Source organism: Electrophorus electricus, chromosome 11 (genome assembly GCF_013358815.1).
Source record: "Electrophorus electricus isolate fEleEle1 chromosome 11, fEleEle1.pri, whole genome shotgun sequence".
In the NCBI taxonomy this organism is placed as follows: Eukaryota; Metazoa; Chordata; class Actinopteri; order Gymnotiformes; family Gymnotidae; genus Electrophorus; species Electrophorus electricus.
Window position 1 is genome coordinate 9,250,155 of NC_049545.1, and position 24,846 is coordinate 9,275,000.

At 37.9% G+C, this 24,846-nt stretch overlaps 2 protein-coding genes and 1 long non-coding RNA gene across 17 annotated transcripts in view; 2 read left to right on the forward strand and 1 right to left on the reverse strand.

Annotated features, from left to right (window-relative positions):
* Nucleotide 1: 1 nt before the first annotated feature.
* LOC113580934 lies at nt 2-7,088 on the reverse strand. 5 transcript variants are annotated; one of them, XR_004776660.1, is made up of 8 exons: nt 6,741-6,828; nt 5,168-5,257; nt 4,838-4,987; nt 4,031-4,533; nt 3,769-3,938; nt 3,206-3,533; nt 680-801; nt 2-518 (listed from the first exon to the last, which is right to left on the reverse strand). It is a non-coding gene; the product is annotated as an uncharacterized LOC113580934 (long non-coding RNA). The 5 variants fall into 5 exon arrangements; XR_004776658.1 differs by adding an exon at nt 2,632-2,755 and having other exon boundaries at nt 4,838-5,257; XR_004776657.1 differs by lacking the exon at nt 6,741-6,828 and adding an exon at nt 6,998-7,088 and having other exon boundaries at nt 4,838-5,257.
* LOC113580704 (eukaryotic translation initiation factor 5) lies at nt 6,856-12,878 on the forward strand. Of its 4 annotated transcripts, none has more exons than XM_027015452.2 (11): nt 6,856-6,945; nt 7,820-8,099; nt 8,189-8,270; nt 8,507-8,679; nt 8,862-8,973; nt 9,074-9,195; nt 9,700-9,861; nt 10,241-10,402; nt 11,214-11,378; nt 11,507-11,647; nt 12,434-12,878. In XM_027015452.2, exons 2-11 carry the CDS (start codon nt 8,028-8,030, stop codon nt 12,527-12,529), a joined length of 1,287 nt encoding a protein of 428 aa, XP_026871253.2. In that variant the 5' UTR covers nt 6,856-6,945; nt 7,820-8,027; the 3' UTR covers nt 12,530-12,878. The 4 variants fall into 4 exon arrangements, with proteins under 4 accessions (XP_026871253.2, XP_026871500.2, XP_026871425.2 ...); XM_027015699.2 differs by having other exon boundaries at nt 9,101-9,195; XM_027015624.2 differs by lacking the exon at nt 6,856-6,945 and adding an exon at nt 7,346-7,437.
* A 1,077-nt stretch (nt 12,879-13,955) lies between these two features.
* mark3a (MAP/microtubule affinity-regulating kinase 3a) overlaps nt 13,956-24,846 on the forward strand; it is a 23,487-nt gene continuing 12,596 nt past the window's right edge. For 5 of the 8 annotated variants that reach the window (XM_027022258.2, XM_027022408.2, XM_027022333.2 and 2 more), the window contains exons 1-7: nt 13,956-14,692; nt 16,841-17,035; nt 17,517-17,570; nt 20,133-20,181; nt 21,564-21,629; nt 21,729-21,799; nt 24,608-24,664. In XM_027022258.2, the coding sequence (XP_026878059.2) occupies nt 14,642-14,692; nt 16,841-17,035; nt 17,517-17,570; nt 20,133-20,181; nt 21,564-21,629; nt 21,729-21,799; nt 24,608-24,664 (543 nt within the window). In that variant the 5' untranslated portion in view covers nt 13,956-14,641. The remainder of the gene's footprint in view (nt 14,693-16,840; nt 17,036-17,516; nt 17,571-20,132; nt 20,182-21,563; nt 21,630-21,728; nt 21,800-24,607; nt 24,665-24,846) is intronic. The other 3 variants (XM_027022011.2, XM_027022093.2, XM_027022179.2) reach the window with 1 other exon arrangement.

Genomic DNA, 24,846 nt, shown 5'->3' on the forward strand with positions numbered 1-24,846 from the left:
AGCCTACACACTGATTTTTTATTGTGCAGCCTTTTAAAATCGCAGATGCTACAGTACCAACAATACAACCATAATGTAAAAACATCTGTAAAATAAAATACCAAATATGGTTTATAACCAAACACTCATACAATTTTTTTTTTTCAGAGAGAAGAATAAATCGGAATACCTTGGCCAGATACAATACCTTCTTTTATCATATATACATATACACATGTACAGTACAATTAAATTATTTCTTCCATATATCCCAGCTTCTTTGGGAAATAGAACAGTAGGAAAGGTAAACATGCACACATAGAAGTAGTTGGTCCAAAATGGATCAGAGGATTGAACATCAGACTGGTTTACACTGGTTGACTGGCTGACACTCTCAAGGCTTTTTATGTATGTATGTATACATCAGAGAAAGCAGCTCCAGCACAAAAGGGGGAGAGGTCTGGTGTGCCCTCCATTTTGACAAACCTCCTTGCTCACAATCAGTATTTCTTTAATCTGTCGCCGGCAGGTGTTCCTCACTACAAAATATTGCAGACATCATATAAAACACACTGCAAATACCTTATCTTTGAAATTAGGAGCATGTAAACATTTAAGCCCCTCATATTTACTAAAGCATATATGAATTTGTCATTTGGGGATGACATAAGAGTTTGATTTTAGTTGTGAAATCAAGTACCTCTCTGTAGGGACGTTTTTGTACAGATTTAAGCAGATAAGCTTGAGAGCATTCAAATCACTGCAACCTAGAATTTCAGTCATCTCCAGCAGAAGCATTTTTGGCTCATCATCACTGCCATTCTGTTAAAACAGTAAAGCAAAAATCACAACACTCTATTTTACATTTTACAGATGTAACGGGTGCAGGGCAAGGAGCAGGACGTATAGACTCTGTCAATGAAGATAGACATATATTAATATACGGAAGAGACAACGGCACTCACATATAACGTAAACGGTGAACATGAATACAAATACGACTAGCATGAACACTGAACATGAACAAAGGCAACATGAACAATAAGCGACACACACACCAACAGGGGTTTAAATACTTACAGACATGACGAGACTAAACTACGTGCAGGTGTGTGCTAAACATAGGTGTAGTTACAAACGAAACATTGAATTCTCGCCGCACACAGCGGGACGTACCACGTGACCAGTGGAAAGTGGAGCGTTCCGTGACAACAGACTACATTGCTTCTTACATGATAGGTTAGTGTACTGTAATTATGTTTTTAATTTATGACTCTCGATTGTAGTCCAATATGAAGGATAACACATTTTAAAAATCTATTTATGGCTGAAATATATTTCTTTACAAGCATGGCTTGTAAAAAGTATGCATCAAAATGACTATGAATTTTAAAAAAAACACACACATATAAACAAACACACACACACACACACACACACACACACAAAAAAGAATGGTATGGAAATTAACCTGACCATTAAAGTGTTGGTGGGTATAGCTTTTATTCATTTATGGCATTTAGCTGACACTTTATCCAAAGCGACTTACAATTAGGACTGAGTACAACTTGAGCAACTGAGGGTTAAGGGTCTTGCTCAGGGGCCCAACAGCGGCAACTTGGCAGTGGCTGGGCTTGAACCAGCAACCTTCTGATTACAAGTCAAGTACCTTAACCACTGCCTACTATTCACTGATCTGAGGTTAGTGTTGTAACTTTTAAAATTTCCATGATAAAATTCTGAGATCAGAAACCTATCATGAACCTTTGTAAAAGATAGCATTCACCTGAGGAGAATGTAAATTAATATTTGCATTTCTTGCCAGCTGGGTGAAAGTATAGTGGAAAAGACCAGATCTTGTTTCACCCTCTTTTCTATATCATCCCATTTCCTGTCCAGCTGCCTGTACTTCCTCTGCATTAGACACTGCAGGTATGCTCTGGTAACACTTTGATATGCTGCATTCACAATGAGCTAGAAATCAGAGAAGTGGTGGGATAGAGAATCACTGTAAATGGGATTTAGGACAAGACATGTTAAGGTGAAATTCAATTACTTCATCAATGAAACTATTTAAAAGTAGGCTTTAACTTTAATTGATAGCACATACTTGCTTTATCTCCTTTCCATGTTCATTTTCTGACAGAGGTGTAATTATATTTTGGATCTTGTCTATCAATGTGTACTTGTATTTATTTTCTTTCTTGAAATACTTCTTAAGGTAGTCATAAACATTGCCATTCAAAGTAATGTCATTTTAAAGGTCTAGTCTACACATAATGATTACTGTCATTGTATCTGAGTGCTAGTCACAAACCAAACTAGATTTTCTAAGAATATTGTGCTTTTTTTGCTTTAACCAATAATAGGCGATCAGATTTGCAAGGATCTGAAGTTTTGTATTCCTGCCAAGCAGGACCACACCTGATTAAAATAATCCATTGTTTGAAGGCAACTGATTAAACAAGTGGAATCAAGTGTGTTTCTGTTTGCTTCAAACAAAAACATTTTTGCAGGCTTTTTGGATAGGCTTGCCTTCTGCCATTAAAGTCAGTACAATTAAAGATTATATTATAAGGAAGAACTTGTTAGGAGAATAAATTACAGTCTACAAGCTTTGATCAGCAAACACATTAAGAAGTTAAAACAAACCTCTGCTAAGGTTTTTAATGATTGTGATATACTGGATAAAACCTGTGATTCCATGTTTTCTAACATCAGGATAGTGAATGAATCAGTGTTATTGTTAAAATCCACAATGGTCAAAGCATAGGATCTGTAACGAGAAAACGACGAAAAATGGCTAAAAGGTCTATTAGAACTATAAGATATCAAGTTACATAAAAGCCATGTAAATTTGCATTCTAGTTCAAAATATAGGCTGAATAATTATGTTTAAATGACCAAATCAATTCTGTCACTGACTGCTAATCTTAAAAAGATGAAATTATCATCTTTATCAAGACTAGAATAATCAGGTGTATCCTTCGTCAATAAAATGCCCTCAAACATTGCTTTGGTCAATTCTGTAAGGCAATATGCTGTAATATGTTACAGATATCCTTGTGATTTAACAACCTTTTATATTGTAGGAGATCCCCTCAGTGCAAATCATACATATAATGATATAGTTTTTCCCCCATTTTCAACAAATATTTGCTCAACCTCATTTTGCCATTTTCAGTCACCTCATTATTTTATTTTAAAAAACAAATTACAAACTCACCGGAGTTGCTGGCAGGTGTAAATTGTCCTAAAGAAATGTAGTCAATTTTTCTCAGTTTCTGTAACTTGAGCCATTCATTCTCAGCATTCACATACCTGATACAGATATAGGAAAAGAGATAATACGTTTCACACCATACTGTGAGATTATCTTGCTATGCTGATGTACCAAGGATTGGGTCTGCATAGCTAATTGCTAGGATATGCTATTTAGTTTAACAAACTGTCCTCTTTACAAAACTCTGTAGTTCATCACAACAAACTCTTTGAACTGCATTCGTTAGTGCATGGCTGATTCTTTTGCGTCCTTGAATTGTGGCATTCAAACACTGGAGAGAGAGAGAGAGAGAGAGAGAGAGAGAGAGAGAGAGAGAGAGAGAGAGAGAGAGAGAGAGAGAGAGAGAGTTAGAAAAATATCTGAAATAAACTATTAGATACAAATAACTTCCAGTCAAGGTCCTGGAACATGTGCAATTGTCAATTACACTTTCACTCTGTCCTTCTCTAATACCTGTATAACATCAAGCTGTACTTTAATGAGAGCCTCTTCATCTGTGTACTCACAAACACTCTGAGCCTCATATTGCAGGATGTTCTGTAGTGTAGTTGAGATGTGTTCCTGAACAAGTATAAGGACTTTCTGCTTGGATTTCTCAAACCAGTCAGTTAGCAGCAGAGGGTCTGATACTCTGAGAACACCATCTTGGATGATATGGCACCCTTTTAAGTCCTGACTAAAATAAAATTAGACAAATCATAGTAGAAGTAATTTTAGATGCAATATCAGTATATTAGAAAAAAATAATTATTTTTGCGAAGTGCATACCTAAAGTATGTCTGCTTCACCCAATTTAGAAGGAAGAATGCCTCTATCATTGATGAACTTCTATCCATTAACAAGTCCAAAGTGGCAAAGAGGTGACGATTATAGCTGTCAATCAGGTAATTCAACAGTCTTGAATCCTCTAAAACAGGAACTAAGGCATTGACTTTGCTACAAATCAAACTCATAGCATCATTCAAGTATTTCCCCTTCAGTAGGTGGAATTCTTTGGTGCCCTCTGGCTGGTTGGTAAAGTTTTTTTCAGCAGACATATCCATTGCATTGGGGTTCTCTCTCAACCAGTCCTGAGAGCAGCTGCCAAAGTCCTCTGTTCTCAGGGGTAATACCATTAAGCTTCAGCCATTTCACTAGTTCAGCTGCATCCTGGGAATGAATGTCTCCTTCAAGAAACTCTTTCAGAATGGGATGAGCCATCTTTTCTTTATCTGCAGAAATCTGAGTGAATTCTGAGTGAAATCTGAGCGCAGGATCAATATCAGAGTGTCCTGTTGGATGCAAGTGGATGTCTGTATGTGAATGTCACCTTGCAATTGACAGTTTGCACAGAAATTTGATATACCTTTGGTTTTAGCAGAATAATGTACTAAATTTCAACATCATGTTCATGTGCAAAACCCAACAGGATGACTGCCTAGTCAAAGCAGCATTTAATCATGACAACTGTGACATTCATCCTCCTCCTTATTGTGGGCTTTAAAAGCATCAAGTAATCAAATCACTGTTTCTACTTCCATTATTGTAAAGACCACAGTAAGATGTAAATTCCGAATAAAGGAAAAATTGCCTTACCATCAGCAGGTTGGCTGAACTATGAGGTCATGTTGCTCACCAAAGGCCTCTTGCTATCGTTTTCCCTTCTCTTAAATGCATGTTTTAGTGTTTTCAAAACCTTTGACATTTTTCTGTCTCTTGCCTTCCTGGCCCCAAATCCAAATTGTACTGCCAATGTTGTGTAAAAATGATTTGTAAAGATTATTTTGAAGAGCGTAAATAATCAAGCTTACTTGCTATCCTACAGTGATTTCAAAAATCTCTTTGGGACACTTTATATATAGCCTAGGTTTGGTATGACCATAAGAGAATAACCAAGTAGTGTAATTGAAGGACCTAATGCCCCACCCATTTTTTTTACTGCAGCAGTTCCTGGGCTTTCCCCCTAGTCCAGCTCTCTTTATTTGCCCATCCAATGCAAAATTCCCTTGGCTTTCCCTGTTGCAGGAGAAAAAGAGGTTCCTTGATGAGTAATTTGTGAAGTCAGTGTCAACACAGTGTTCCTGAAACCTGACATAGAAACTGAAGTAATCTTGTACAGCTAGGGGAATATAAGGAATGACAACCTAATATATCGATATATCACAAAGGCCAAAATTCACAAAATAATTGAAATGTAATTCACTTTGTTTAGAGAATGGATGAAATACTGAGAAATCAGACGTGCTGTAACAATTAACATCGCAATTCTACATTTGACAGTAGAAGCCTGCAGTAAATACTTCTTAACAAGCATCAGTAAAACTGTCCACAGTCATATAGATAGATAGATAGATAGATAGATAGATAGATAGATAGATAGATAGATAGATAGATAGATAGATAGATAGATAGATAGATAGATAGATAGATAGATAGATTCAACTTTATTGTCATTGCTCAGTACAAGGCAACAAAATGCAGTTAGCATCTACCAAAAGTTCAAATCAGAACAGTGCCAGAATGTGCCTAAGTATAAGTTTATAAGTGTGTGTGTGTGTGTGTGTGTGTTGTGTATATATATATATATATATATATATATATATATATACATACACACACACAACACACACACACACACACACACACACACACAAAGTATAATAAGATATACATAATATATTAAGGGTAACCTATTTGAGAACGTGCCTTGAGATTTTCATTTACTTTTAATGTTTTAATGCCAGTTTGCAATTCTTCAAACCACACAGTCAATGTTACACTGAAGTATTGCTTTTTCTTGAAATCAAATAAATTAACATTTTACAGCATTTTAGAATCCTAATGGGGTAAGCACTAAAGCGTCTATGACTTTTTATTGATAGATCTTAATAACAATATTGGCACGATAAGAACACTTTAGTAGGCATTAAGTGTAAATGATTGTAACCACTGTTAAGCAGTGTAGCTGTTTCATAAAATGGTACACGCGGGCATGGCCCAACGCGATTGACAAATCAAGACAATTAGCGATGTAATATAATATATAAGGACGCTTGTCCAATTGACAACAGCGGAGTGCGGAAAGGAGTGACTGTCGACGAGCTAGCTAGCGTTAATGTCCTCAAGTTTGGTTTCGGTGTATAACGACGTTATTTTGTCATTGCGTAGTGGAGCAAGAAGGTTAGAATAGGTAAGAATAGTAGCTACCTGGCTAACGAAAGCTGTCTTAAAACACATTAATATGAATTTAAATAAGGATTACAAACGATTTTATTGTTTAACTAGTTAACCGTAAGCTAACATTGGTAAAATAAAACTAGAACTTTTGCTAACCATCTAGATTAGTTAAATGACGTGATAACTAGCTAAGCTATTGCTAGCTTATGCAGCTACCCTCTACTAGTTAAGTATTTAGGTGCCATGCCTCCATGTCGAGTAGCTAAATTTCAACAAACAGAATAGTTATCTTAGCTAACGCTAGCTAGGGTAACTACTTAACATGTTTCCGCTTCTTTTCAGATAACCAGTCCGCTGGGTGATATCGTCGCTGTACTCTGTACTTCGAAGTTTTGACCCGTACCTACGTTTGTGTCGTGTTACATTCTTGGATCACGACCCAGCAACTTTAGTTAGGGAGACTGTCAACCCTTCACTGCGTCGTTGGACGACTAGCGTTGTGTTTATGTCTTTATTTTACGGAAACGGTGAGTATTTGTTTTTGTGCAGCGACCGAGAATCACGTTATTGGTAGTTCACCTCTTTTTAGCCATATTTGTCAGATACAGCCAGAATGTGGAATAAATTGTTACTTTATTGGTGGTGTTCGCTAACTAGCCTTAAACGTCTGAACGTGGTGACCAGGCTACCTCGGATCAAAATGGCGTCATACATGACCTCCGTACCCATGTCGGGCACACGTTGCTGCTGCTTGGGCAGCTAACGCTAGCTATGACGCACTCTGCACCATATCGAAACATGACTCGGATTTAGCGTCGTTTTATCACTTGTGTATTTGGCTCATGTATCCTTTAGTGAACCAATCACTCTTGATTGCGTTATGGATGGTGCAAGTCTGTTTCAAAAATAAAGTGAACATTACTTTTGGGATATTCGTACAAATTTGTATAGGACGTAAACAGGCATTGTGGTTGCTACGTGACTGAACCGACCTTGAATTTTGGACGAATAACTAGCTGGTACGAGTTATTTAGTACCTTGGCACGTGTCATATGCTAGGTTACCTATACCAGCCGTCTTGATGATCTTGGGCAGTATTTCCCATATCTCATTATCTTTATATTTGTCCCAGCTTTTTCATAGATCCGTTTAAAGTGTTTGCTTCGTAGGAACTTGCACCAGTGTTGTTCTCATATATGTTAATTTTCCTTTGATTCAGTTCTGCTGACGCAGAATGTAAGTGTAATTTACAGGTGCTGGTGAGTGCCGACTAAGCATGACTTTGCTATGTGAGAGTTGACCACAGTTAATATTTAAAAAGGCCAGCTGAGTAGGAGTTTGAAGTGTGGATTTAAGGTGTGCACCTGATCACCTAATACATTGTTCTTCCCTTTTTTTCAGAGCTGTTGCGCAGCTGTTGGAACGCAAGCGGTGTAAACCTTGACCACGAGCAAGGAACTTGCGGCCACTGTGGCAAAATCTTTTTCATGTCAGAGACCAAGCACGCTTGCAGTCGTTTATGTCATCCCTTCTTCTCCAGACAGAAGATACCCAAAAATCCCCGTCAAAGATCTTTTTATCTTGCTGATAGTGCCACTAGCTGCTCAAAATGTCTATCAATGTCAACCGCAATGTGTCGGACCAATTCTACCGCTACAAGATGCCCCGTCTGATTGCTAAGGTACTTATGGTCATTAACAGTTTGGTACTAAGTGATACTTTCTGCTACCAATAAAAGTGATGGCTCATTTATTTTATTTCATCAATAAGGTGGAAGGCAAAGGGAACGGAATTAAGACAGTCATTGTCAACATGGTTGATGTTGCAAAGGCACTGAATCGGCCCCCAACATGTGAGTTTTGAGTGACAGCCTGTCAGCTTGTCCTTTTATCTTGGGTGTAGTGGGGTGGGTAGTTTTTTAAGTGTGTCACTACTTGGCCTTATCAACTCATTTTTTGTGCTTGGTCAAGTTTTTGACTCAAATGTTTTGGGAGATTGCTCAGATATGAATATGCTGTGATTTCAGAGCTCCAACAGTCCAGTCTATTTCTGACAGACCTCTGGGGTTGTTTGTTTTTGTTTTTATAGATCCAACCAAATTTTTTGGTTGTGAATTGGGGGCACAGACTCAGTTTGACACAAAGAATGACCGCTACATAGTGAATGGTTCCCATGAGGCCAACAAACTACAGGATATGCTGGATGGATTCATCCGCAAGTTTGTGCTGTGTCCTGAATGTGAGAATCCTGAGACTGACCTGGTAAGTGAGAAATTAGTATGGTCTTCCTGGAAGAAAAACATTTGATAAATTTCAAACTTATACTTGTGTATATAGTCATTTAAATAGTGCTGTTCACTAACTAATATGTAGGGTTGCGGTGATTTTTTTTTTTTTTTTTTACATTTTGTTTTTGGTTTAAAATTGGATTTGGTGTCTTGCAGCATGTTAATCCAAAGAAACAGACTATTGGAAACTCTTGTAAAGCCTGTGGTTACAGGGGCATGCTAGACACTCGCCACAAACTTTGCACTTTCATCCTTAAAAATCCACCAGGTGAGTGTCTGTAAGATCAGTATCGTCAGTGAATAGAAATGTCTAAATTACATTAACAAATAGAAGGTGTTGTTATATCATGAATGAATGTGATGTACAGAGAGTGACAATGGTTCTGTAAAAAAAGAGAAGGAGAAAAAGAACCGAAAGAAGGGCAAGGAGAATGGCTCAGGCAATGGTGATGCTGGGAGCCGCAATGACATTGATGCGCCGGATGTTGTGGTGAGTGCATGGTTTATTTTTGATCCTTACATTTTTTTTATTATTTTTTTGTGATTTCAGAAGTCAGTATTTGTATTGCATTGAATGCATAAATCTGGTGCATTTCCTAAAATGGAGTACCCCTGTGCTGACAAGTTTCACTCTTATATAGTGTTGAAGATTAAATATTATTTATTACCAAGTTAATTATTTGATTTGGTAAAGAATAACTGGTTGCTAAAACTATTAATTTTTCTAAAAGGTCTTGGAAAAATTAGAGCAAAGCAAGATGGTGGTGAATTACTAGTACTTACAAGTTAACACAAATTTTCATCACTCATTTGTTTCATCACCCCTATAATTAGTTAACTGTCAGTATTTCAACTTTCAGGTTTTGGTTGTATTGTCTTTTATTTATACATAGAATTTGTTTTATACTTTTTTTTTTTTTTTTTTTTTTTTAATGCTAGACATTTCCTGGGACAAGTAAAAAGCACTTCAGCTCAGATGCATTTTTTTTATTAGGATGGTGACGATGATGATGAGGACTGGGCAGAGGAGACGACTGAGGAAGCTCAGCGCCGACGGATGGAGGAGATCAGTGACCATGCTAAGAACCTGACCCTCACTGAGGACCTGGAGAAGACCCTGGAGGAGAGAGTTAACATGTTCTATAACTTTGTTAAGGTATATTGCACTTGAAGTTTTGGGTAGTCACTTTCAATTACATTAACAAGACTAATCATAATAGTATTTGTAAGTAAGAAAAAGGGATAATAAGTAGACTAATCTATTAAAGCAAACAAGCGCGTCAAAAAATGGCTGAAATGTACAGTGCACTACTCATGGATGTGATGTGACCGCATTAGATCTTAACTGAATAATGACAGTTTGTTCTCCCAAGATAATGTAACGTTAACTTACTATCAAGTTTATATAAGGCTGTCTGGCTACATGCCCTTCTAGAGGCATTCTAAACTTAAAAAATGTGTGGTATTTTGTGTGTAAAACGTTCATTTTCAGCCCTGTAAAAATAAGGACCTAGTCTCCTGTGTCATGTTTTTAGCAAAAGAGAGAGAGTGGAGCAATAGACTCTGCAGACAAGGAGATTCTGGCCGAGGCAGAGCGTCTGGATGTGAGGGCCATGGGGCCACTCATCCTTAGTGAACTGCTCTTCAATGAAAACATCCGGGACCAAATAAAAAAATACAAGCGGCATTTTCTTCGGGTAAGTTACCACAGCTTTACTGCCTGTGGTGGACATATGCGAGTTTGTCTGGAGTGTTGATAAAGTGGTGAAATTTGATCTTAGAATAGAGTCAACAAGAAAGTAATTAGTGCCTCAAGGACTGTGTGGTCACAGAAGTCGGTGTAAAAGCAGTAATTCTATGCAAAGTTGCAATAAGCTCTGAAACTTGATGTATCTTATGAAAATGGATTTGCATTTTTGTCATCTCTATGTTGATAAAGTACAATAAGAATTTTAGTAATTTTAAAGAGTTTCTTAATTTGTCTTTCTAAGGTGACGGAGAAGTGTGTCTAAAGAGCTGTAGCTCCCATGAAATTTAGCTCAGATTATATTTACCCAATTGAGATTTGATCCATCATCGAACAGCCCAGTGACGAGCTAATTCAATAATTCTGTTTGTTGAATTCACTGCATGATATCTGATCTTTTGGGAAATGGAGCAGATGCAGTTGAATGACTGCAGTTCTATGCTGCGCACACAGCTTTTGTCTTTGTTCCTGTTCGACCCTGAATAGTACTGAGCATGTCTGAGTAAACACTGTAAGGCAGACATACTGCAGTGAAATGTGAATGACTGCAACGTCAAATGCAGCCTAAGGCATGCAGCCATCATCTCTTCCTTGTAAAATGCATGTTACTATCTAGATGTCTATACATTTTGTATTTATACATGCTTATGCAAATCGAGGTGCAGTATTGTAAATGTTAAAGGTCGACTAGTTCACTTGTAGAACTGATGCAAAGTATTCTTGTGATGCTGAATCATTCTCTTCTTTCTTCTCACTTGCAGTTCTGCTGTAATGACAAGAAGGCTCAGAAGTATCTGCTGGGTGGCTTTGAGTGTGTGGTGAAGCTGCACCAGGCTCAACTGCTGCCCAGAGTTCCGATCATACTCAAGGACCTGTATGACGCTGACCTGTTGGAGGAGGACATCATCCTCACTTGGGCAGAGAAGGTGTGTACATACAGATGTAGATAACAAATCCAGACATAAAGAGAACTTAATTAACTGCTGCTTTTTACTTAATTGCATTGTTTTTAAAGGGGTAATTTTTTTAAATTATTTGTCTTGCTGCTTCTAAGGTGTCAAAGAAGTACGTCTCTAAGGAACTTGCCAAGGAGATTCATGCCAAGGCAGCTCCTTTTGTCAAATGGCTGAAGGAGGCAGAGGAGGAGAGTGAGGGAAGTGGAGAGGAAGAAGAGGAAGATGATGAGAATGTAAAGGTAGATTATTTCAAATCACTGTTTCCAGCACAGTTTAATATGCATTTCATATGCATATTTTTTTCCCCTTCTATGACCTCTATCGTATCTCAAACAGATCAGTCAACTAGGAGAATGTTTTGTAGTAATTCTCATTGTGTAGACATGCTAGACCACTGACTTAAGGTTTTTGACATTTCTGTGCACTATAATCGTGTAGTGAACTTCCTGCTCTAATGCCTGCAGTGACTTAAATTCATTAGGCAGAGCATACAGTTTAGAGAATTCAGGTGGAATTTCTCTTTTTAGATGTAAATAAATATCCAATTATTAGCAAACCATAGCTTTTTTTAATTTTCTTCTGTACAAAATTAAAATGTTTCCAGGGATTTTACTTATTTTTTTATGATGTTGCAAAAGAAAGCAACCAACTCTCACTGAGGTTCCTTTGTTTTATTTGTATATGCCCTAGCATAGTTTACCCAGAAGTCTACTGAAAAATATTTTAAGGTAAAAGTGTCATTAAGAGTTAGTTAATTAGTCTGACAGTCTTTTCTATGGTGTAAAATAGTTAATTTATAGAATTAACTATAAATGATTAACAAAGGGAAAATTCAAGAGTAAGCTGTTGCAAGCCCTTCAATGCCTTACTAACCCTTACTTCATATTTGTAACTTTTTTTTTTTTATACCCTTTTGCCTCTCTTGTATCCTCTATACATCAAACTTCGACTGTTCCCATTTATTTTACTGATACCCTTGTATTTTTTACTTTTGTTGTCCTGATAGACTGTTCCTTCCCTCCTAGGTCGTGTATTCCTCCTCTGCCCGTGAGCTGAAAGTGGAGACTGTTCAGCCAGAGAAAACTGAGGAGGAGGATGACCTTGACATTGATGCCATTTAGAAGAAAATTAAAACACAAATTCAAATCATTAGAGGCCAATTAATAACTTAATTCAGCTGCTCTTTAGTGATGATGAAATGGGTTGCACTGGCCTCCTGTTCAGCCCTTTTTTTTTTTTTTTTTTCTCTCTTCTGCATCTTCCCTTTCCAATATTTTATCCCTGCTGCTGTGGAGGCATGGTTTTAACATGGCGCTTTTATTGTCTTGCTGCTGAACCATTATGCATTATGTTTAAGATGTCTACTGAAAAATTCATATTGTTCGACTACTTCATTTCTTGGATTTATGTAAACTGCGGTTTTGTGATTATTTTAACCTTTTTGTCATTAAATAAATGCTTTGATTTTCACTTGTATTGGAATTGGAAGTTATTTTAGTCATTTTGACTGGGAAATTGTTGGTTAGACTTATTAAAGTTATATACACACACAAATTTGTTGCATTGTACATTATCATAACATGAACCAAATCGAAGATATGTACGTGTCCTCCTATATTAGAAAGGTCAGAATATGAATTCGTAAGCCTTAAATGAAGCGGATTATTCGGTAGTTTTAGAGGCATGTGTGCCCGACTGTGTAAAAGCCGCTAAAGCTCCCTCCGACCAATAGATGTCAATATTTACTTGTCTTGCATGTTTCATTATACCAGCAGACACCTGGTGAGCCAATAGCTAAGCGTTTATACGGTTTACATCAAAATGCAAATATCCGTATAGATTATAAACAACTGTTCTGTTGGTGTCAATATAATTGGGTATGTTTACAATATAACTGCGCAGTGGTAGTTCTCAGTGGTTAAGGTTTCGACTAGTAATTCTAAGGTTGTCAGTTAAAACCCCACCGTTACTACTGCTGGGATCCTGAACAAGGCCATAAACTCTCAATTGCTCACGTTGTATTCATTCGTAATTGTAAGTCGCTTTGGATAACACCGTTAAGTAAATACTGTAGGTATACGTGTGTGTATATAACAAATAGTTCACAGATCACTCATGCATCATTACTGAACCCGATGATCCATAATGACGCAACAAATTACATCCTTTAGAGTTCAAGATTCATATAGGACAAATAAGTAGAGCTACTTCGACATGTATAAAACAAGCATCATTCTTTTTCTGTTCCACGAAAGTCTGTAAACGTACCTACCATCAGTTACATAGGCAACCTTTACCGTGTTCAGAATTTAAACTGAACCTATATTATCTTACATGGTATAACAATATACGGTGAAGTATACATATTTCCCATGTATTTCAGATGGAAAGGGTGTGTCATGGTCATGTTAAGGTATGGCGAAGTTTTGCGTATTTCCTGAGAATACCTAACTTTGAAACAATAAACCACCGTGCCGAGGGCGCATCAGTCTCCAATGAGTCTCCAACGCCATTGGCTGTTTCCTTACTTCCTCTGTCTCTCTAGGGTCTGGATTGAAACTCTATTGCCATTGGGTGGCCATTTTGGATCTAGCTTTAACGAAACCCGACAGACAGCAGTCACTGGAATGGAACCGTGAACGACAGCGACATCCCCATGGCCTCGGCATAAGTGAAAAACTTGTCACTATTTCAAGAATGAAGACTGAGAATGGTGAAACAATTTTGCGGTGTTAACATCAGTTGTCCGTTTCATTAGCGAAACGCAAGGGTGATTGCTCGGGCCCTGTTGACTGCAAGGTTTTCTCGTCTGAACCGGACATCCGAAATGTGAAATAGGTCTAAGCATCAGGCAAAATTGGTTCTTAACAAAGCTTATTAAAAGCTTTCTGTTATTTCGGAAATTGTTTACCAAGAGAGCTAATGGCTGGAGACCGGCGCTGGAATACATCTTCAAGGGAGAATATAGCGTAGGCATTAGGATAGCTAACGGCTAGCGATTTCCTTCTGAAGTTTTTCACAAGTTTGCGTTGTCCGAGCACTTGAATTGGTCAGTTAAACAATGAGTAACTATCGCTACCTTGAATAGTCTATACCAAAACATCTTCGTCTAACGTTATTTACCTCTCTAGACCGCTAAATTAGCTAGCTAGCTAGCTAGCTAATCCAACTAACTAGCTACCTTTTCAGAATCCGCTGCTTAATTTAAAAACGCAACGTCAACCATCAGTACAATGTCGGCAAGAACACCTCTACCCACCGTCAACGAACGGAAAACTGAAAATGTAAGTAGCCAGTTTCATTATGTTATTTAGCTAAATTGTATATTAGCCAATTGGAATGGTCAGGTTTAATGTTTTGTTTCTGTTTTCTTTGCTTTGTGTGTGTGTGTGCTGACTATGCGCTTTTAGTAGATTAGCTGGTTACATTGAAGCAGTCTTGAAACAGATGGGGCAACAGCCTGAAGTGACGCATGGTGTCTGAAGCGTCAGGGACATAGCAATGCTAGCTAGCGCTTATTCTCTATCATTAATGCAGCATATGCTTGAACTAGAAGTACGATTAATTGAATGCTTCTTTCCGTAGGGATCATTCAGCTTCGTTTTAGCCTATAACATTCCTAACATAATCCTACAGGATATGTGCGTTTATGTCATCTATGCGTCACTGGCTTGTCCGCATACTGTGTGCGGGCGCAACAAATATCCTTGTATTGGTGGTTTGACATACACTGACACGAGCAAGTAACTGAGCAAATAGCAGATAGATCGAATCATTATTACATGCAGAATATATATATTTGATCTGTACTTAACATGCTTTGCAAATAATTTTCAAACGAAGAGGAATACACTGCATCTAGAGAGCAATGTTGTAAGACCTTAAAAAGACGTTGTGAGCATTACTAGATTGCCCTTGAAAAACAGCTCCTCACTAGCCCATTAATTTAATAAATGTAAGTCTCTATGAGGAACATCATGATTGTATACAGTTAGCTGCATGGGTCTCCATAATGTAACCTGAATTTTTTTGAGCATCCTATTGAAATCATTTTATACTTCCAAATTGCATGCATGTTTACATACATCTCAGCCTCGATACTTGAACAATAATGGTAGGTTTCGGTCAGCCAGTTGGTGCAAATAGGCTGACCCACCCCTCTTAATAAGATATTAGCTGGTGTAACCCCTCATTAATGGGTATTGGCAGATAAGAGTGTCCATTATTTTCCAGTCTCACCTTAAAACAGGTTTGGTTCAGTGACATTTAAATTGCCATTGTGACAATGAAGGGGCTGTATGCTGTGTGTCACCCTGTCACTTTTGTAAGTATCTACCCTTTATAGTGTAATGCTCTTGGCATTTTTTTTTAAATAGTTTTTTGTATTATGCTGCATTGCTAGCCACTGTGGTAATGGATTTCTGGGGCTCCATTTTGATTTATATTTTTACTTCTACTGACTGTATGGATAGCACTGAAGTTAGCAGCAGAGAGAATTGTAGGATTCATTTAAAGCTCTGTTAATGTTTCCTGGTGGCAATACAGTGTTGCTAGATTATCACATTAGTCTCACTAAATTATGATGGTGCACAAATTAAAACAATTCTGTCAATTTCAGTATGAATTCTTATTACCTGTTTTACTTTAGTACAAAAAGTTTGTTCAGAAAAGTATCAAGCTGCCTCTTGTAATTTTATCAAATATGTTGTGTTATGTGGTCTGTTTTGCATTTAAAAGCATGATTTCAGCATTTTGGGCACTGTTAGGGACTGAATTGTTCTGAACTTGTTCTAGCATCATTTCATATTCAAAATTATTTTGGCTGTCATCAGAGCCTGGAAAATCTCTGCAATCTGAGACCTGCCACCCTGCTTATAGCCCATCAGTTTTCCTCCTTAGTAACTATAAGCAAAGTATCTGTCTATAGCCAGTTGCAGAAGCAGCTTGACTGTTTAACAAGCAGGCTGAGTGGTACTAATGGAACGGTGTTTCTGTAGGTTTTTGCATTGGAAACGGAGATAACCACATCCTCCCATTTCTGCTAACTGGGAGCCCTGCTGCTTCTGTACTACAAATATAATTTTGTTGATAATTTTATTAATTAAATGTAATTGAAATATACTGTGAAGTATAAGAATAATATGAAAAGTAAACCAAAGAATAGAGTACCTGGCATGTTTTCTTGAATGAAGCATGTATGATCATTGTGGTGACCTGAATAAAACCGACTTGCGGCCCCATTTCCCAAAAGCATTATAGTGTTAAGATCTTCTTAAATGATACAGTGAGTGTTACACAGAAGACTCTCATTTAAAGATGATCTTTGATTTACGATGTTTTTTGGAAACCCGGTGCTGTACAATGACATTTAAAACGGATAACCTGTTTTGTCACATGGAGAGTAAACAAATTATTTTTTATTAAATCCACAGCACACATCAAACGGTCATGGTCGGATGGATGGGACCTCTCGTTCTGTAAGGTCAGGTGGTCGAAATCGGAACTCGGCTGGTTCAGGATCTGAAGAGCAGCATCCTCATGTTGGGAATTACCGGCTCCTCAAAACCATTGGAAAGGGCAATTTTGCAAAAGTCAAGCTGGCCCGCCACATCCTCACTGGCAGAGAGGTGAGTAGTGAGATATGGGGACTGCGCTTCCTATTACCCAGTCTTTTAACCTCAATATTACATCTGTAGTTTGTTTTTGTTTGTTTTTTTTGTTTTGTTTTTTGACTAGATTAAGCATGTACAACCACAAGCCTCAGCTTTTAGTAGCGCACTGAATTAATTTGGTTGCCAAGAGACCTGATATCCCTTATTGAACCACATTTTGATAAAGAGTTTGATAACTCTTAATAATACACTATAGCATATTATAACATTCAGATCAAATTAGGCTATTATCAGCAAATCACGCTTATACACCCACATTCCGTCCTTAACTTGGCAGGCTAAATTTTATTTTTAGCCCTGAGTGGTTTTAAAAAGCAAGGGAATACAAAATGTTAGAAATGTGTAGACCAGATAATTCCTACTAATCCATATCCATAGAATGCTTTAAAAATAACAAGTGTGGTTGTCTTGGAATAACATTATTTATTTTTAACAGGTTGCAATAAAAATAATTGACAAGACACAACTGAATCCAACAAGTCTTCAAAAGGTGAAGTATAAAATGGGTTAAATATTAAAGGGAGGAGTATTGCTTATTTTCATTAGATAGCTGTGAACATGCATATGGTGACGTAACTGCTTGGTCTTCAAAAAGTACCTAGCTAAATGTTTTGGTCTGGCCTCGTATCAGCAGGTTTGTATCTTTGTTCTTAGGGAAATTGTCACTCATCTCAGGAAGGGAGGTTGTTTTGGAGTCGGAAGCATTGTTTTAGCCAGTGGGAAATGATGTCCATAGGGGCTTTCAATAGGTGCAGATCCGTTAGTTGTGTCATTAGTAAACATATGTGTAAAATGGTTCATTCTGTTTCTACATCCCAACTGACTGATATATATTCAAAGCTGTGCCACCGTTGCACAAAAGGTTGAGCTATGTCTCAAATATCATCATAGCTAAAAGGTGTTGCTAGCCGAACACAGTGGGTTATACAGTTTTAGAACAACCTCTTATGATACGTAGGCTTTGTGAATGGATTAATGGTCGTTAGGTCAGTTCATTTTCCTTTTTTGGTGATAACTGTCTCTCTGGAATTTAACTGAGGGATGTATGATGTGCCATAGAAGTGGCACATTTACTCATCCTGTACAGTCATCAACAACAGACTGCTCCTACAAGGGGTGTTTACCCCAGTAGCAAAAATATCACACTGTTTATTGTGGGCCTCAAACAAGTGACACATGACCAAAAGTAGAGCTGCAGTCAATCTGCTCATCTGCAGGGGCCAAACAAATCCTTAAAATCAAAGTCTTGTTCATTACTGTGGGTAAGATCTAAGATCACTGGGCAGCCATTTAACAGTGGTTCATTAGCAGGTCCTCGTGGCTCCCCTCCTCTGACAAGTCACTGCAGCCGGTGATTACTCTGCCCACTCCCACCACCTCAGTGCCAGATCTCCCCATGGCAGGAAACCCTGTAGTCGTGTCCTGTCTACCTGTGAAGATTTTCAAATACCAATGAAAGCAGTATGGTTTCCAAATGCCATACTTTGTCAAAAGTGAAATGTTAAACACAGTGTGATGAACCTCTTGCTCTGTATGTTACAATTAACATGTTTGTGTACTTTTATGCTGGCAAAAAATAAAGAATTTTGCTTGAATGATCCACAGATAGATGATCTACATTTTGCTTAGTCTGATGGTAGCATCGGCCAAGGTGGGGTGGGTAGGTTGAGGGGTTTAACAAGGAGCAACAGCAGATGAACAGATAGATGGCAGATAGGAGAGAAGTGATACTGAGGGACAGCAGGACAGTTTTTCGCGGGTGAGATAAGGAGAGAGACAGAAGGGCTGATGACGTGGGTGGTATGAGAGAATCAGAAGAGGCACATGAGAACAGATAAAGTGAAAAGCCAACTGGAGAGGAATGGAGAGAAGGAAATCATGAGAACAAGAGGGATGGGAGTAGTGGTTGAATCACTCACCTCTGCCAATCATGATAATGTGCAATTGGAGCCACTGCCCACTCTGACATGCATACAGGGTCTTTATCTTTATTATTAGCTGGATGCAGTAGACACTGCAGCCACCATTAATTTTTCCATGGCACCATTGATTGGAATTTTGTGTATGTTCTACCTCTCCTGCCTGCTGCTCAGAAAAGCTCTGACTCATAAGGATTTTCATCACTGCACCACTAAACCTGTGGAAGATCTCTCTCTGAATTTCCAGATTTGTCTCTTTATCCTGATTTATTGCCTTTACCCTCTTTCTCTGTTTTCACTTCCTCTTGCCTATTTGATCTCCATTTCCCTGTTCCCTCTGGCTGCACAGGCGTCTTCTTGCTCACCTTCCATTACCGCTGTAGCAGTGCAGTAGCATCAGTGCATCACTGCTAGTTGTTAGTTCTTTTTAGTCTTTGTTCCAAGGTTCCACATTCAGTGTTGTGAGCACCTTGTTGTTGGTGAGTGGTTATGTAATTGAGTGTGGGTGTGCAGACTCTAAGCTGGCACTTGTCCCTTGACTGAGGCGAGATGCTGTACTGTAGTGTTCTTTAGTCATCATAGAGGTGTTAAGATGGCAGATCAGAGAGAAAGCCAGAGTAACAGACAACTCTAAAGTAAGAACACTTCATGCTTAGAGAAAGATATTTGAATGCTTTTCTGAAGAAGTGAAGGCATTCTGTTTTTTGTTTTTTGTTTTTGTTTTTGTTTTTTGTTTGTCTTTACTTTAACCCAGTGAATATTGATCAGAATCCTCAGACATTTTTGATGTTTATTAGTTAGCTTTTGTCTAGGTCACCATGAAGTAAGATAACATGTTGGCATGTGATTGGTTATGCTTCACTTAATGCACTTGAGTGGTTAAGATCTAAATTAAATTTTTTTTCCCCATGAGGAGTTTTCTAGTTAGTAACGGTCATCAGAAAAAAAAGGATTAAACATGTGCTATAATGAAAGGCTGGTGTAAGAGTAAAAGCATTTGGTAATATAGCAATTTTGCTAAAAGTATTTCATTAATTATGATGCTGAATGTGAGGAGAGAGAGAGAGAGAGAGAGGCGCCAATATTCTATCTTGGATTTCTAGCTCTAATTTTTTTTTTCTTCTCTCTAACAGCTCTTCAGGGAAGTCAGAATAATGAAGATTTTGAACCATCCAAATATTGGTAAGATAAAAAAGATATTGTGATTTAGCAATAAAAGGTGTATCACTCTTTCTCGCCTGTCTCTGCTATAGCAACATGAGATCCCCAGAGGAGTGAAGAGATCCCCAGATTTTCTCCTCTGCACTTATTTCCTGCTGGGAAATAAGATGATGAGTAGGTGAATCAGACCTATTATCATGTACACACAGAAAGTGGCCCTGTGTGTCTCCTCTGTAAATTTAGACTAGATGCTGCAAATGCTCATTCATATTGTGTGTGAGAGAGATGAAGAGAGACATTTTTCTTTGGAGATGTTGCAGACAGTGCTCTGCAGAGGGAAAAGCCATAATGAAGGATGTGTAGTAGAGAGTGCATCTCACAATTTGAAAATGGGCAGTTTGTCACCTAGTGTACGGTTGCCCTTATTCCCTATAAGAACGTGGATGCACAGGACTGGGGATTAGCAAAGACTTTATGATAAATTGGTCACAATTTGCCTTTCCTCAGGCTGGTGTGGCTGTAAGCGTTTGAAAGCTAGTCATAAATCCTATTCATAGCGATTTAAGCTTATTATGAAAATAATAGGTTAATAAAATGAAATAGTTACATAACATGTCTATTCTTCTCCATTTCTTTATAAAACTTAAAATATTTAAGTATCCCCAAAGCTATGAGTTAAGTGATAAGGATAACAATATGATTTTCATTTCAGCACAGTGCTGTGTATATGGTTGAACACATTCCTACTTATCAGTCATGTTTGACATTTGACATTCGCCGAGGTCTCTTAAGCAGTGAAGTTTGGTCCTGTTTAAATAAAAAAAATTAAAAGCATTATAAAATCAGACAATGAAAGCCATCTTGATGGGAAGAATAATTTGGGTGAGCTGGAATAAGAGTATGCAAGCTTTGTCCACCTACACGTTAGATGGATATGTGTTCCTCAAAAAATGCACTCAGTGTTCCTGCGTTGCACACGTTCTCGTTTAGTGGAATATGGGATCAGACATGGTTTTAAGAGAAAATGGTCCCCAAAAATGGAAGAACAAGAGAAAAAATGGAAGGACAAGTCAATTTGTTTCACGGAACATGTAGAATCTGGTCTGAACTGTCAATAACCAGTGAAGCTTAGGACCTGTTTAATTGATACTGGACCTTTAAATATGATCTCCATAGCATTGCTTTCTTTGGAATATAGAAAGAAACTTCATTAATGGTTAGCTTTATTTGGAACATGGGAACAAAATTATTTTATTCATTCTAAAAGGGCTACACTTTACCTTCATTTGAAGCTTTTTATTTAAAATAAGTGCAGTTGTCTTTATTTTCAGTATCTTGTGATGGTATGGGTTTTTAAATGTATTTTTCTCTCAAAAACTCTTCATTTCCTCATGTGCTTACAGTAAAGCTCTTTGAGGTGATTGAGACTGAGAAGACTCTGTTTCTTGTGATGGAGTATGCCAGTGGAGGTGAGTGTACCTTGGTAGTATGCAAAAACAGCCTTTCTCTCAGTTGTTGTCTTGCTTTGAATATGAGCTGTTATTACTTTGGGTCTACTTTGTGTACAGGTGAGGTGTTTGACTACCTTGTGGCTCATGGGAGGATGAAGGAGAAAGAGGCCAGAGCTAAATTTAGACAGGTGCAGTGTTCTTAACATCTTGGTGACTGCTGCAGTATGTTTTCATACACATACATACACACACACACAAAAACACACACACTGATTTTAGTGCAAGAACCTGGACATCTCCATTGCTTAACTATATTTTTTCCACCAAATAGTTTTTTTTTAAAAATGTGGCTAGATTTTTTTAAGTACTTATAATAATAACAATGGTGGCCTTTTGAACTCTCTTACCACCACACCCCCCACCCTGTTTGACATGCATACTCTGCCTTTTATTACAACATTTTATTACAATTTCTTGTAGCCATTTGGATCAATTAAATTCTTTATTGCCACCATATATCCCTTAGAGTAAAGGCTGGACTGGGAGTAAAAGTGGAAGCATTGGGAATAAAGACTGGGATGAAACTGAATATTGCATCAAAATGTGTTTTCTTTTCTTTATGCTAATTCAACGTGGACTTAGGAAGCCCAGTTAGTCTGCATATTTCTTCTGTTCTAAGTCCAAGCACATGTATAGGGCTATCAAGTGCAATGTGGCCTGATGGTGTGAAGAGGATAGGTTGAAAACGTCTGCACTAGGGGGTATATTTTAGATGGAATATTTAGTGTCATCACTGGTTCAGAATGTTTTTGAGCATGGTGGACATCTGCAGATGTTTAGCTGTGTAAAGTTGTCTCAGTGTTTGAGCAGGGTCAGAGTGCTTAGCTTTGCAGCTGATGCTGGGAAACCCTAGTCAGTCAGTGCAAGCCAGTGGAAAAGGCCATCCCGCCCTCCTGCTCAAGCTGCTCAGAGTTTGAGCACCTTTCTGTTCAGTTAGTGTGGAGTTGTTCTGAAAGCTTTGACTGAAGTGGCAATTATGCACTGGGGATGTATAATATACAGTTGTGCTCATAAGTTTACATACCCTGGCAGAATTTGTGATTTTATTTGTTTTTTAAAATATTTTTTCAGAGAATAATAATGATAATACAACAACTTTTCTTTTATTCATGTTTAGTGGTTGGGTCAAGCCATTTATTATCAAATAATTGTTTTTGCCCTTTTTTTAAAATAATGACAACAGAAACTACTCAAATGACCCTGATCAAAAGTTTACATACCCTGGAGGTTTTGGCATGATAACATATACACACACAAGTTGACACACAGGTTTAAATGGATACTAAAGGTAACCATCCTCACCTGTGATCTGTTTGCTTGTCAATCTCTCTCTCTGTGTGTGTGTGTGTGTGTGTGTGTGTGTGTGTGTGTGTGTGTGTGTGTGTGTGTGTGTGTGTGTGTGTGTGTGTGTGTGTGAGAGAGAGAAGAGTCAGTAAGTTACTGGGCTCCTGACAGACCCCTGCATGAGACATGGGGGAAAACAAAAGAATTATCAAAAGATCTGCGGGAGAAGATAGTTGAACTTCATAAAATAGGAAATATTATATAAAAAGATATCCAAGGAATTGAGAATGCCAATTAGCAATGTTCAAACTCTAACTAAGAAGTGGAAAATGAGGGATTCTGTTGAAACCAAGCCAAGGTCAGGTAGCCCAACAAAAATTTCAGCTACAGCTGCCAGGAAAATTGTTCAGGATGCAAAGAAAAACCCGCAAATAACGTCATCTGACATACAAGACTCTCTGACTCTGTGGCTGTTTCAAGATGCACAATAAGAAGGCACTTGAAGAAAAATGGGCTGCATGATCGAGTCGCCAGAAGAAAGCCCTTACTACGCCAATGCCACAAAGCAGCCTGCTTACAATATACCAAACAAGCACAGAGACAAGCCTCGAGATTTCTGGAACAAAGAGATTTGGAGTGATGAGACCAAAATTCATGAGTGATGAGGCCACAATCATAAACGCTACATTTGGAGAGGAGTCAACAAGGCCTATGATGAAAAGTACACCATCCCTACTGTAAAACACGGAGGTGGATTGTTGATGTTTTGGGGATGTGTGAGCTACACAGGCACAGGGAACTTGGTTAAAATTGATGGCAGGATGAATGCAGCATTTTATCAAAAAATACTAGAATAATATTTGCACTTATCAGCCCAGAAGCTGTGCATGGGATGCACTTGGATGTTCCAACATGACAATGATCCAAAACACAAGGCGACCTGTCATTGGCTACAGCAGAAAAAAAGTGAAGGTTCTGGAGTGGCCATCTCAGTCTCCTGACCTCAATATCACTCAGCCACTTTGGGGAGATCTCAAACATGCAGTTCATGCAAGACAGCCCAAGAATTTACAGGAACTGGAGGCATTTTGCCAAGAAGATTGGGCAGCTTTACCATCTGAGAAAATAAAGTGCCTCATCCACAACTACCACAAAAGACTTCAAGCTGTCATTGATGTTAAAGGAGGCAATGCACGGTATTAAGAACTAGGGTATGTAAACTTTTGATCAGGGTCATTTGGGTAGTTTCTGTTGTCATGATTTTAAAAAGGGCAAAAACAATTGTTTGATAATAAATGGCTTGACCCAACCACTAAACATGAACAAAAGAAAAGTTGTTGTATTATCATTATTGTTCTCTGAAAAAATATTTTAAAAAATCACAAATTCTGCCTTGGTATATAAACTTATGAGCACAGCTGTAGACAAATGATTAACAGTTGTTACACGTGTGCATGGAGTGCAATTACAAGTCAAGCCTATTTATTCACAACTAAATGCATACTTTTTTTTTTTTTACAAGCTAAAAATGTCAAGGAAGAATATGAACAATATGTATTGATATATTAGGTATTTGTTTGAGTAATTATTACTTTTTTTTGCATACTGCCTCCTAATCTTATTGAGTTTATTTTCATTTTTATTGTCTTTAGATTGTATCTGCTGTGCAATACTGTCACCAAAAACACATTGTACACAGAGACTTGAAGGTAAGTTTGTGTTTTAAGAAATACTAATACTTATGCATTTCTATTCCTATATGTCTAATAGATTTGTGTTTGTGTGTCCATGTACAACATACATTTGTACAACATAATTTGTTGAGAGCACACTTGTCATCTAGATTGGTCATCCTCACACAGTCTTCACTTAAAGTGCTGTTACTGATCCA